The sequence below is a fragment of the Aythya marila genome, assembly GCF_965140915.1.
Source record: "Aythya marila genome assembly, chromosome: 14".
Taxonomy (NCBI): Eukaryota; Metazoa; Chordata; class Aves; order Anseriformes; family Anatidae; genus Aythya; species Aythya marila.
The window spans coordinates 11,216,976-11,229,274 of record NC_139055.1 but is presented as its reverse complement, the minus strand read 5'-3'; the positions used below and the strand labels follow the sequence as shown (position 1 = coordinate 11,229,274).

The 12,299-nt window shown below is 68.5% G+C and overlaps 1 protein-coding gene across 1 annotated transcript; it reads left to right on the top strand.

Annotated features, from left to right (window-relative positions):
- CPLX2 (complexin 2) lies at positions 1–12,087 on the top strand. Its single transcript, XM_082771261.1, has 5 exons — positions 1–101; positions 4,226–4,324; positions 10,911–11,018; positions 11,451–11,626; positions 11,770–12,087. Exons 3-5 carry the CDS (start codon positions 10,988–10,990, stop codon positions 11,965–11,967), a joined length of 405 nt encoding a protein of 134 aa, XP_082627387.1. The 5' UTR covers positions 1–101; positions 4,226–4,324; positions 10,911–10,987; the 3' UTR covers positions 11,968–12,087.
- Positions 12,088–12,299: the final 212 nt, after the last annotated feature.

Sequence of the window (12,299 nt, the reverse complement as noted above, 5' to 3'; positions counted from 1 at the left end):
CCGGACCGCTCCGGCTCCCGCCTCCCTTCCGGCGGCGGCTCCTTCCCTGCGCCGGGGGCGGACCGGGCGCACCGGAGCCGCACCGAGCCGAGCCGAGCCAGGTGGGTGCGGGGCCGGCACCGGGCACCGGGCACCGGCAGCCGGGGGCGGGCCCCGCCGTGCCGCAGAGCCCGGGGATGGGCGGAGGTGTGGGGATGGAGGGGGGGGGGGGGGGTGGAGAACGGGGATGGGGATGGAGATGGGGATGGGGATGGGGCCGGGGACCGGCCCGCCGAGCCTCCCGGGGCCGCCGGCTTATGTAACGGGGCGGCGGCCGCGGGGCTGCGGGCTGCGGCATGCGGGCTGCGGGGCGCGCTGCGGCTGCGGGAGGCAGCGCTCGGCGGGGTCCCGTCCCCCCCCCAGCATCACCATCACCTCTTCCCCGGCTGCCCCCACTTCTGCAGCCCATCCTCTCCCTGCCCTCCGCCCCGCAGGTCGGGCGGGGGGGCCGGGGAAGGGCTGTGTGTCCGTGTGTCCCCCCCTCCCCATCATCACACGGGGATGTGGCGCACGGGGATGTGTCCCTGCGGGCACGGAGAGGCGACCCGCACCCCCTGCCACCCTCTGCTTGTCCCCCGGGGGCAGCTCCCGGTGCCCTGCTGGGCTCTCCCTACACCTCCCCATCCCCGAATCCCTCCCGGGGAGGCTCAGCCCCTTGTGGGCCACCCCTGCTGCACGGCAGCTCCGCTCCCCGGGGTGCCATCCGGCCCCTTTCCCCACCGCAGCACCCCTCCTGCGCCCCAGCACCCCCAAGGCTCCATCCCCGTCCCCCTGTCACATCCCCGGGGCTGTGGCACGCAGGGCAGGTGGCTGCAGGGACCCGGGCCTGGCAGCACGCGGTGGCAGTGCCACCCGCATGGCAGGAGCGTGACCGGGTGGCCGCTGCCCCCAGGCAGGCGGCGCAGGGAGTGGGAGCAGCAAAGCAGGGCTGGTGCTTTTGCTCCGGACAGGGCTCGTGGCTCGGGGCTTCGCTGCCAGCCTACGGACACCGGAGAGAGCTCTGCCGGGGCAATCCGGCCCAGGAAAATGTCTCGAAGTCTCCCTTGGCCGTGGGCTGAGCGTTTGTTTCTTCGATCGCTTCTCGCGCGCTAACATTAGTGCTGAGATGACCCCAAGCAGGCAGAGCTATTAACACCTCGCAGCGCCCGGAGGACGGTTGCGGTTCGCACCTTGGCTCATCCCCGGCTCTCCGCAGCCTCCTGCTGCCAGGCGCAGCCCGCCAGGCCCGCTGCTGCTCCCCGGGAGCCGTGCGCCGAGTTCCCCATCACCATTTTAGCACCGAGTCCCAGCAGAGGTCGGGTTCACAGGAGCGTGGCCCCGCTCCAATCCCACCGCTGGGCACCCACCTAGCCAAGCTGGTGGCAGCCAACATGGCACCGGCCCCACCACGGGGACCCCGCTGTCCCCGAGGCTGTGCGGGCACGGGACCGCACGAGCTCCTCCTGCCCACAGCCTCCTGGGCAGATCTTCCCGTTTGTTCCTCCGCCGGCATTATCCCCGAGTTTAACCGAGCCCTCTCCCTCCCCGGTGTTTACTCGCCGGGTGTATTTATAGAGAGCAATCAGGCCTGCTCAGCCCGGGTAAACAAGCTGTGCTCCTGCGGGCTGCTCTCGCCTCAGCGCTCCTGCTGCTCGTCCCACGAGCTTTCCCCTCCGCCTCTCCTGGCTCCACGGAGGCCCAGACCTCGTGCCCGACCTGGGCTCTCCGAGCTGTGCCACCCGGCCCTGGTCTTCCCGTTGGTCCCCAGGAGCCTCTGTCACCCTGCCCGTGTCACCCTGCCCGTGTCACCCTGCCCGTGTCACCCTACCCGTGCTGCTGCACGAATGCCCAGGATCATTTTTCATCTCAGCCCAGCAAGTAGGACCCGAGCCTGCCCCGGCCCAGGGACAGATGTGCAGGAAGCAGTGAGGTTTTTAAGGCTGAAGGTTTGGGGTTGAGGCACGCAGGGTGGCTCAGGGGCAGGGCACAACGTGACACCTGCGATTTCTCAGCCCCCTGTGGCAGGCAGTTCGGGTGCTGCTGGCCTGACGATATTTCCCCCAAGCGCAGAGGCTCTGTGCCTCTCCCCAGCACCCAGTGCCTGGCCACAAAGCTGCTGCCAGCCCCGAGCAGGTCACCAGAGCATCTCCTGACACAGAAGAAACGCTCTGAGATGTGTCCCCGCATTTCCCACCCCACACTCCCACTCCTTCCCATCCCCAGCCCACCCCCGGGTGCCTCAGACACCGCGGCAGCTGGAGGAGCTGAGCTCTGCATGCGGGGTGCTGAGAGCTGGAGGTGCCAAGCAGAGGGGCTGGGGACTCTGCCCTGTGGGCAGACCCTCAGCTGGGTAAAAGCAGCCCCACCAGCACCCACCGGGTGCCCCTGCTCTGCTCTCCCCTTCCTCTGCCTTTGGCTGAGGTCGGTGTCTGGACGGACAGGCAGACAGACGGACAGAGCTGCTGCAGTTCTCCCCGTGAGCCGCCCAGGTGAGAGGCAGCTCTGCGCTCCTGGCAGGCTCTGCCGGTTGCAAAGGCAGGACATAAATAAATAAATACATAAACAAAGCAACCCCGCGCTGCTCTGGCCCAGAAAAGCAGCGCCCTGCAGGGACCCAACCGGCGCAGCCCCCCAGGACCCTCTGCACCTCCTCGGGTCTCCACGCAGGGAGTTCCCCCTTTCTGAGCAGGCTGTGGGGTTTCAGCAAAGGCCAGCAGCTGATTTACACCCCAGGACGTGGCCGGCACAGCAGGGGCTGATCCTGTCCCGGCTCAGCTCCTCTCCCAGGTGCTGAGCTGCCTGAAAACCCGGCCGCCCCCAGCCCCCAGCCCCAGGGTGGCCCTGCAGCCCGTCCTACCCTGCTCCGAACCTTCCCACATCCCGCAGGAGGCAGCGCCTGTCCCCAGCAAAGGTCACCTTCACGCTGCCGCCGAGCCCTTTCCAGGCTGAGCTCTCGGCGCCGCGTTTCCCGGGGAAGCAGCCGCATTTCAGGGGTCTCCACGGGGGTCCCAGCAGGGTGCAGGGGCTGGATGCCCGCACAGTGCCCTGTCCCCAAACCCAGCGCTGCGCCTGGGGGCTCGGGGTGTCCCCTACCCCTGGGGCTGGGACCCGCTTCCCTGCTCCCCAGTGCAGGAGGGTGTTTAATCTCTTTTTAAATAAAAGGCAGGCGTTACCCCCGGCAGCCCCCCATCCCCTGGTGTCACCATCTGAGTGTGTTTTCCCCTGGCTCCCCTGGGCGTTTATATACAATTTGCCCTGGAAATTCCCCAGGGCACAGGAAAGGAGCTGGCTCTGCGTTAGGATAAATACCTGACTTCCCCAGGAACCTGCTCCCTAAATCACGCAGCCCACGCTGTGCCCACCAGGCGCCGGGGTGGCACCAGCTGCTCCGTGGGGACAGGGCACGGTGCCACCCCGACACGCTGCCAGCAGCAGGGTGCCCGGGTGTCTGCACGGCCCCGTCCCACGCAGCATCCCCTGGGAGCATCCCCTGAGCCTCCCCGGCCCGCCAGGGGCATCTCAAGGGCATTCGGGGTAGGGAGAAGGAAAAATCCCAGGCAGAAGCTTCCCGAAGTTCAGCCCAAGTTGGGAGCCCGAGGAGGGAACGGCGTCCTCAGCCTGCAGCCTTTGTTAAGGGCTTTGGTTTGCCTGCTTGTTTTAACTGGCCGTTACCTTCTCCAAAGCAGAAATTCATCATCTGGAAGCCGAGGAATGCGGAGTTAATGCGAAATTTTAAAACCCTCAAAGAGCGAGAGCCCGCTAAATAATTCATGCAGGCAGCCAAACTGCCGAGTGCCTGCGGAGAGAGCGGAGCCCTCGGCCAGGAGCCCTCGGCCAGCAGCGGTGCTGGTGTCCTGGGTCTAGGAGGGGCAAAACCCTCCAGGGGCTGCCACCTCCTGCTGGCTGCTGCCCACCCGTGTCCCCGCTGGGCTCCTCCTTTGGTCCTCAGAGCTCAGGGTGCGAGGGGTTGGGGGGGTCCAAAAACCAGGCAGTGGGCTGCGCTCTCCATCACCCGTGGATGAAGACAGCAGCTCCATCCTCCTCCTCCTCCTCTGGGGGATGAAGGAACCCACCACCAGCCCCCATATACCCGTGCCCCAGCTGGCTCGGTGGCCACACTCACTTGGTCCTGTGCTGTGTGGGGTGTCCCGTGCTGTGTGGGGTGCCCCCTCCAGCGCTGATCCTCCTGCCGTGGTGTCTCCCGCAGGCCCCGCTCTCCCTGCGATGCCCACCCGCCCCCGCGAGGCCCCCTCCGCGCTGCGTTAGGTGCCGAAGCCCGCGGACGCCCGGCGCTGCACACACCAAGGTAGGCAGCACGGCCCCGCTGGGGGCTCAGCACCACGGGCATCCTCACGAGACCCCCGGGGGGGGCAGCAGCTCTGGGGTGGACACGAGGCACGGTCCTGCCTTGGGACCCCGGCAGGTGACGGTGATCGTGGAGGTGGTGTGGGGAATGGGGATTTTTTTTTTCCTTTTTTTTTTTTTTTTTCTCCCCTTTTTTTTTTTTTTTTTCCTCTGAAAGCCCCCAGATGGGCAAGGTAGGAGCCAAACCCCGCTGGAAGCAGCCAAGAATGATTTTCTGGCCAGAGCCCCAGCAGCTCTTGGAGCGGCGCCGTGCCCAGCCAGCGTCACACCGCAGCGGAAACCCCGAGCACAGGCGGGCTGGGGGCGGCTTCGTTTTCTCCCCCCCCACCCCGAGCTGCCCCCCAGCACGGGGGTCTCACCTTCCCCATGCCCTGATCCAGGCTCATCCCACTCCCACCAAGCCGCAGCTTGGCTGGAGCCCTGACACCCAGATGTCCCCCCCCGCTGCTGAGCCCCCCGCTGTGCCACCATCTGCTGCTGGTGGAGGACGGGGTGTCCCCGGCACTGTGACCCTCCTTGGTGGCTCTCAGCTCCCAAACCTGCCCTCTGTGGGGCTGCCCCCCAGGGAGGAAGGTGCTCACCCTCCTTTGTAGGTTCTCCCATCCCAGCACAGAGCCCAGGAGAGGGGCTGAGAGGGGTTGGAGGGGGGTCCAGGCATCTGCTCTCCACCCAGCCCCGGCCACCTCCACCATCACTGCCCCTCAATGTCCCCTGCCAGGGCAAAGGGATGGAAATGGGGACGTGCACAGCCTCGCTCCTTCCTCAAAGGCAATCACTGGGGCTGTCGGGGCAGGGAGTGCTGGGGAGGCACCATGGGGGCTCGGGGGGGGCTTTTGTTGGCTGCCCGCGTGGTGCCGGGTGCGCTGTGCCCAGCTCTGCTCCGCGCCGGCCCCTGCAGAGCTGTGCGGGTGTGCGTGCCTGCCATAAATATTGATGGGGGGGACTCGGTGTGAGGGTGCCTTTCCGTACGGCGTTTGGGATGTAAACGCACCGGGTACCTGCTGCCTGGGCTGGGGAAAGCTGCGTGAAAGCACCCAGGCCGAGTGCAGGGGGGCTTTATAGAGGGAATTCATCCTGCTGGAGGTGGGAAGGGGCTGGGGGAATAACCCCGGGGGTCACAAAGGCGCTGGGGGAACCCGCAGCAAGCCCCAAACCTTCCGCCAGGGACTGCAGAGAGCGGCCGCTGCTCCCCCAGCCCGCTTCCCGCGCAGCCCAGGCAGGATAAACAGCGAGGGGCTGCAGTGCCTCTGCTTAATAATGCACGGCACAGAGGCACCGGCCGCACGCTGCTCCCGGCAGCCACGGGGACCAGGAGCTGCTGCTGCAGCCTGCGGCCCAGAGGGTCGATCCGGCAGCCCCGGTGCTCACAGGGTGGCCGCAGCGGGGTCGTGTGCCGTGTGGTGCTGGAAGAGCCGTGGGGACGTGGCCACCTCGGGGCTCCGTGGGGCCACCAGCTGTGGGGAGGGCTGGGCGAGCTGAGCTCCCCACCGCAGGGCGCAGAGCAGGCTCTTGGCTGTATGGCTGGAGCTGGGTCCCTGCCCCAGGGGGAAATTCAGCCCCGTGCGCATTGTGGGGGCTGCCTTTTGGGGCTGCAGTGGGAGCACTTCTCCCCCTCTCCAGCACCTTCTTGTGTTTTTTGTTTGTTTTTTGTTTTTTCCCAGCTGTGCCGGGAAAGGCTGGAGGCAGCGGGCTCGGTCCCCTCCTTGCCCCCCAGCTCCTTCGTGTGCAGCCACCCCAGCTGGCACGAGCAGGCACACAGGCAGCCCTGCAGGCACGGTGTACACACCGCTCCTGCCAACACCCGGGGGGGGCACACGTGGCCCTAATTGCGTGCGGTGCCACCACCCGGCCCCGCCACCCATCTGCCGCGGCACGGAGCCGCCAGCACCCAAACCGCTGCCACGGACGGGCTGGGGGCACCCCGTGCACCCCCACCCCACGGGCAGGCAGGAGCCCAACACTCGGGGCCAGCCCATCGGCGAGAGCACTGCAGAGGGGTTGTTGTAGGGGCGCAGCCGGGGCTGCGGTGCTGGTGCTGGTGGGGCCGTGCTGGTGGGGCAGGGAGCAGGGAAAGCTGCGGTGCTGGCCCCGAGCGTGGTGGTGAGCCCGGGTCCCCCCTGGCACGTGCACGGTGTCACCGCGGGAAGGACAGCGGGTGGCAGGGGCTGTCCCTGCCCTCTGCGTGCCCTGACCTTGCTCAGGAGGGTCGGCTCTGAGCTGATTCTGCAGGACTTGGGCGGCTGCTCCCATCCCTGTCCCCATCCCTGTCCCTGTCCCCGTCCCCGTCACTGCCCGGTGCCAGCCCCAAGGGGGCCAGGGCTGCTCTTCAGAGCTGCAGCTGCTGCCTGTTTTGTGCTGCCTCTTCCCCTTCTCCCCGCTGCTGTTTTTGTTTTGTTTAAGAGGCCGGGTTACGAATTTTAAACAGGCTCCTGAAAAACCCAATTACCTCCAGAAGACAACCTGATAAAAGCTGCCTAAGTGGCACTGTGGAAATCGCCTTGTGCAGCAGCCGAGGGAAAACCGACGTAACAAAGCCTCTGGAAATGGAGTTAACCACTTTTAATCCCTTGGTGCGATGAGGAGGGCCAACAATTATTTTCTGCAGAGATGAGGGGGGGGGGAATAAATAAAATAACTGCCCTGTGCTGCCGAGGGGTTGCAGCAGGCCGGGTTGGTGGCGGTGCAGCAGGATGGGTGCAGGCATTCAGGCACCTCGGCTGTGCCCAGGAGCCCTGGGAGTGCCCGCGGATGCTGTGACCTTGCAGGGTCCCCGTGCAGCTGCAGGGCCTGGGGACGATGCCGGGGCATTGCTGACCCCATATGGTGGCTGATGCAGCAGCAGCCAGCCCCGTGCCCGTTCCCCAGCAGCACAGGAGAGCGGTGAGGCGCAGGACTTGGCAGCACCGGGAGCTTCCTCCTCCATCTGGCCACGGCGCTGCTCCCCCTTCCCTCCCCGACCCTTCCCTTCCTGCTCCCCCCAGCCAGCAGCAAAAACCCACCGGGCAGCTCACCCAGCACCACGCCAGGAACCAACTGCACCCAAGGGCCTCCCCAAACCCACCAGCAGCTCCCAGTGCCACCAGCATCCTGCAACCATCTCCGCGGGGCAGAGCTGGGTGCCTGCTGGCTGCGGGTGCGCTGCTGGCAGCTGGAGCGCCGGGGCGGTTGGCCGCGGCTGCCGGGAGCCTCGTGCTGCTTCGCCCACCTCCCCCTGCCATCAACACCCTGCCTGGGGTCCCACGCTCGGGGACAGCTCCCCGGGCAGCCCATGCACCACCGAGCCCCGCTGCATGAAGGATTGGCCCCGCTGGCGTGGCCAGAGCTCCTACTGGGACCAGTCCTTGGGCACGCTGGGAGCTACTGGGGGAGGATGCGCTTAATGAGCCGAGGCGTCTCCAAAGATTGAAAGACTCCAGGACCCATCCCAGGAACAAAAGGAGGCGTTTGTCAGGCGCTGAGAGACGGGCTCGTTAATTCCTCCTGGCTGTCACACTTATCTGTAATGAATTTGTGCTCCGCTGTATTATTTTTAATACAATAGGAGCGGTGCCGCCCGCCCACCGCCCGGCTGCCGGGAGTGCTGACGTCAGCGCCCGGAGCGGGGCTGCTGCGGGACGGACGGACGGGTGGACGGACGGACAGACAGACGGACAGGCCAAATGTGAGCCTGTCCCACCGCCCCCACGCCCATCCTGCAGCGGGTGCCGGGGCAGGAGGAATTTTTGCAAGGAGGTGGAAAATTGAGTTGTCGGTCGGGGTGGGAGGAGGCGGAGGGCTTGGGGCTGGCGGAGGAGCGTTCTGGGCTTGGGGGGGGTGTTTTGGGGTGCGGTGAGCAGGGGGGGAGCAGGAGGAACGCGTCCTCCGTGTGTTATCTCTGTGCTGAGAGCCGTCTGCCCCCGCAGCCACGCGTCGTGGTGCTGCGTGCGCCCGCGTGGCTCCGTCGGTGCCGCGTGCCCCACGGAGGTGCGGGGCTGTGGGATGGAGCCGTGAGCATCCCCGCAGGGCTGCGGCTCCGGGGCCTCGCCAGCAACCACCAGATAGCCCCAAAGCTGCGCTCGGAGCTCCGCTAATCTGATTTGCAGAGAGCTCGCCTGGTCTCTACCCGCGCAGGGCTGGATTCATTCGCAGGTGCCGGTGGGGCACGGGGTGCGCACCCAGCCCAGCGCCTCCGCACCCCGAGCTCCACCGCAGCCACGTGGGCGTTGGGGCTGTGAAGCCACCGCGTGTCCCCAGCACCCCAAAGCCACCTCGTGTCCCCAGCACCTCGTGTCCAGGCACCCCTTGCCCGCCGTGGTCTCCCCCTGGGTGTCAGCGCCAAAAATTCCGAGCTGGGGGCTCCGCGTGGCTGCGGTGATTTATCGGGGACTTTAATAGCTCCTGCAGCCGCCCTGCGCCTCTGCAATTAAGCGCGGCTGCTCCTGGAGAGCCACAGAGTTACCGAGGCCTGGCCAGAGGCTCGTGGGGGCTCGTGGGGGGCTCTGATCCCCAGGGACCGAGGGGTCCCAGGGACAAGCACGGGCTGGAGGTCAGGGGGACGGATCAGGGTGGGGGGCACAAGCATGGGTTGGGGGTCAGGGGTATGAATTGTGGTCGGGGCGATGAATTAGGGTCAGGGTGACAAATTGGTGCCGCTCGGGATGTCCGGGGGGGGGTCAGCCCCCTGCCACCGCCTCGCTCGGGCCGTTCATTGCGGCGGAGGTGAATCATTGAATCATTGCAGCGGGGGGGGGAGCAGCGGGGCGGCACTGCCCGGTCCCAGCAACATCCCCCGGGGGGGTCCCGGTGTCTGTGTGTTTGGGGAGGGGGTCCCGGACCCCTCCCGGCCCCCTCCCGTGCCACCCCCTAGGCGCACACCCGCACTGCCCGGTGCCGGCGGGGAGCGGAGCGGAGCTGGGGGTGGCTCCCGGTGCTTTGGGGGGGGGGGATCCAGGCGTGTCCGGGGAGTGGGGGGGGGGCGGGATCGGGGCGGGGCGGGGCGGGGCGGCGGCAGCCGAGAGCCGCGGCGGAGCCGGTGAGTGCTGAACGGTGCTGAACGGACAGCGCCGCCGCTGCGGCACCGGGCGGCACCGGGAGGGCCCCGCGCCGCAGCCCCCGGGGAGGGGAAGGGTTGGGGAGGGGGAGGGCACCCCCCCGAGGGTCCCCGCGCCACCGCTGCCATCCCCTCGCCGTGGCCCCGTCCCGCGTCCGTCGCGTCCCCCCGCCGTGTCACCCCCTCCCCACCTCCTCCCGGTGGTGCCTGCATGCCCGCTGTGCCCTCCCGTGGGGGCTGGCCCCGTGTCCCTGCCTGTGACCCCCCCCCTTTCGGGTGTCCCCCCCCCCTCTGCGGTGTCCGTGCACCCCACTCCGTGGTCCCGCTGTCCCGGGCGCCCCCGGTTTCCTTCCCCCCCCCCCTCTGTCCTCGCCATCCGGTATCACCGCGTCTCCGGTGTCCCCTGAGCCCCCCCGCGGCTGGCACCACCGCGGAGCCCCGGGTGGAACAGACCCCCCTGTCCCCGTCCCCTTCCCTGTCCCTGTCCCCATCCCGGTGCTGTGGGGTTCCCCAGTGCAGGGACCAACAAACTTCCCTGGCACCAGTTGGTGGGGGCCCCCCCGCTGCCTGCTGAACGAGGGGGGGGATCCACGAGGCTGCGGCACCACGGGGTGCACACGCACACCGCCAACCGCACGCACGGTGCCAGCACTGCCTGCACCCCCAGCACGCGCAGGGCACACGGGGGGAGCACACACACGCATGCCTGGCCCCCCCACGCACCCCCCACGAGCAGCCTGCAACACCCCCACACGCGCAGCTCGCTCTGCAAAGCGCCGTGCACGCACCCCCCGGAGCCACCCGCACGCCCCCGGCCCCGCACACACACACGCACGCCCAAATCCAGCCCGCAGCCCCCCCCCCGGTGTGCAAACACGCTCAGTGGCACGGCGGCGCGCAGCCTGCGAGCCCGTGCGCGCGCACACACCCGCCGCCCGCCTGCCCCTGCCCGCACAGCTTGCAAAGCCCCGAAGTCGCGCACGGAGCTTGCAAACAGGCTGCACACCCCCACGCCGTGTGGGCACGCGCAGCCTCCGGCCCCACAAATTTGTACACACACACACAGAGCGTGTGCCCGGCGTGTAAACACGGCCCGCGAACACCCCTCCTGAGCAAACACGCGGGCAGCGCTGCGATGTGCCCAGGGCGCACTGACGGCATGCCACGCGCCTGCAAACCCCAAAAAGTCACAACCTGCTGGCAGCTGTGGCTCCTTCCCTCTGCAGAGCACAGGCATTGCAGCACCGGGGCGCGTTGTCCTCCCCAGGCTGGCTCTGTCCCCGCCGTGCACAGGGACACGGTGGTGGCACAGTGGTGGCACGGTGGGTTGCGGTGCTCCCAGTTCCGTGCCACCCACCGAGTGCAGTGCCACGGTGGAAGCCCCTCTGGAGCTGAGTCTGCAGGGGTGCACCCTGCAGCCCAAGGGACTGGCGCGGTGCTGGGGCAGCGGGGACCCCATGCTCGGTGTCCCCAACGCTGTCCCTCTCTCCCTGCCCAGGTGGCCCTGGTCGGCGAGCGCGGACGGCAGTGGATGAGCGCTGGGCACCGGCCTAGCCACACGCACACACCGGCACCATGGACTTCGTCATGAAGCAAGCGCTGGGCGGTGAGTGGGGGCGATGCCGTGGGGTGACAGCACGCTCAGCACCCCTGGGAACGCGGTGCAGGCAGTCGGGGAGGGCCACTGCAGGGGATCCAGCAGCCGCTGGAGTCCTCCGGGGTTCCCGGCGCCGGCAGCGCCTGGCGGGGGATTCCCGGCTCTCCTGCCGCGAGGTGGGATTCCCCGGCGGGTCCCCTGGGTGCCAGCGCCGGAGGAGCTGCAGGCGTCTCCCCGGGCTGACGCTCAACTAGGGCAGCGCAGGCAGCCCGCGGCGCTCCCGTCCCCGCAGCCTCCAGAGCCCGTCTGCAGCCGGCTCCGGTGGCACTGGGGACGAGGGGACCCCGGGTTGTCCTTGCAGGCTCGCTCCGTGCCCTGCGTGGCTCCGGTAGCCAGCCCCGGGGTCTCGTACCGCACAGCTGAGGGTCTCGTCCCGCACAGGGGCCACCAAGGACATGGGGAAGATGCTGGGGGGCGAGGAGGAGAAGGACCCCGACGCGCAGAAGAAGGAGGAGGAGAGGCAGGAAGCGCTGCGCCAGCAGGAGGAGGAGCGGAAAGCCAAGCACGCCCGCATGGAGGCCGAGCGGGAGAAAGTCCGGCAGCAGATCCGCGACAAGGTGGGCGCACGGCTCCCTGCCCCACGGCTCCCTGCCCCACGGCTCCCTGCCCCGGGGGCCGGGACCGATGGGCAGCGAGGGGCAGGGGGCGCAGGGCGGGCAGTGCCCCCTCCCCGCCCCGCTCAGGGCCCGTGTCCCCGCAGTACGGGCTGAAGAAGAAGGAGGAGAAGGAGGCGGAGGAGAAAGCGGCGCTGGAGCAGCCGTGTGAGGGCAGCCTGACGCGCCCCAAGAAAGCCATCCCGGCGGGCTGCGGGGACGAGGAAGAGGAGGAGGAGGAGAGCATCCTGGACACCGTGCTCAAGTACCTGCCCGGCCCGCTGCAGGATATGTTCAAGAAGTAACGGCACCGCCAACCCTGCCATGGGGTGCTGGGGCACAGGCGCCCTCCTCCTCCCTCCGACTCCTCCATCAGTTCCCTTGGCCCCGGGGGGGTCCCCGCACCCCCTCCCCGCCCTCCCTCCACCCCCTTCCCCCGACCACCCGCCCCGTCCCGGCCAGGCAGGGCCCCCCCCGACCACGTTGTGCCAAAGGGGAGCTTCCCTGGCCGGACAGGGCGACCCGGGACCAAATGCACTGATGTGACCTCGCGGCAGGCTGGGGGCACCCCAGGCCCCACCGGACCCCGGGGCGGCTCCCCGTGCCCCCGGCCCTGCCCCTCTGCCCCCCACCACCC

Bases quoted from the DNA above. Each gene is read 5' to 3' on its own strand.
- CPLX2 (XM_082771261.1), top strand. From the start codon at position 10,988: ATGGACTTCGTCATGAAGCAAGCGCTGGGCG. The intron at 11,019-11,450 runs GTGAGTGGGGGC...CGTCCCGCACAG, and splicing joins CATGAAGCAAGCGCTGGGCG to GGGCCACCAAGGACATGGGG. The intron at 11,627-11,769 runs GTGGGCGCACGG...GTGTCCCCGCAG, and splicing joins GGCAGCAGATCCGCGACAAG to TACGGGCTGAAGAAGAAGGA.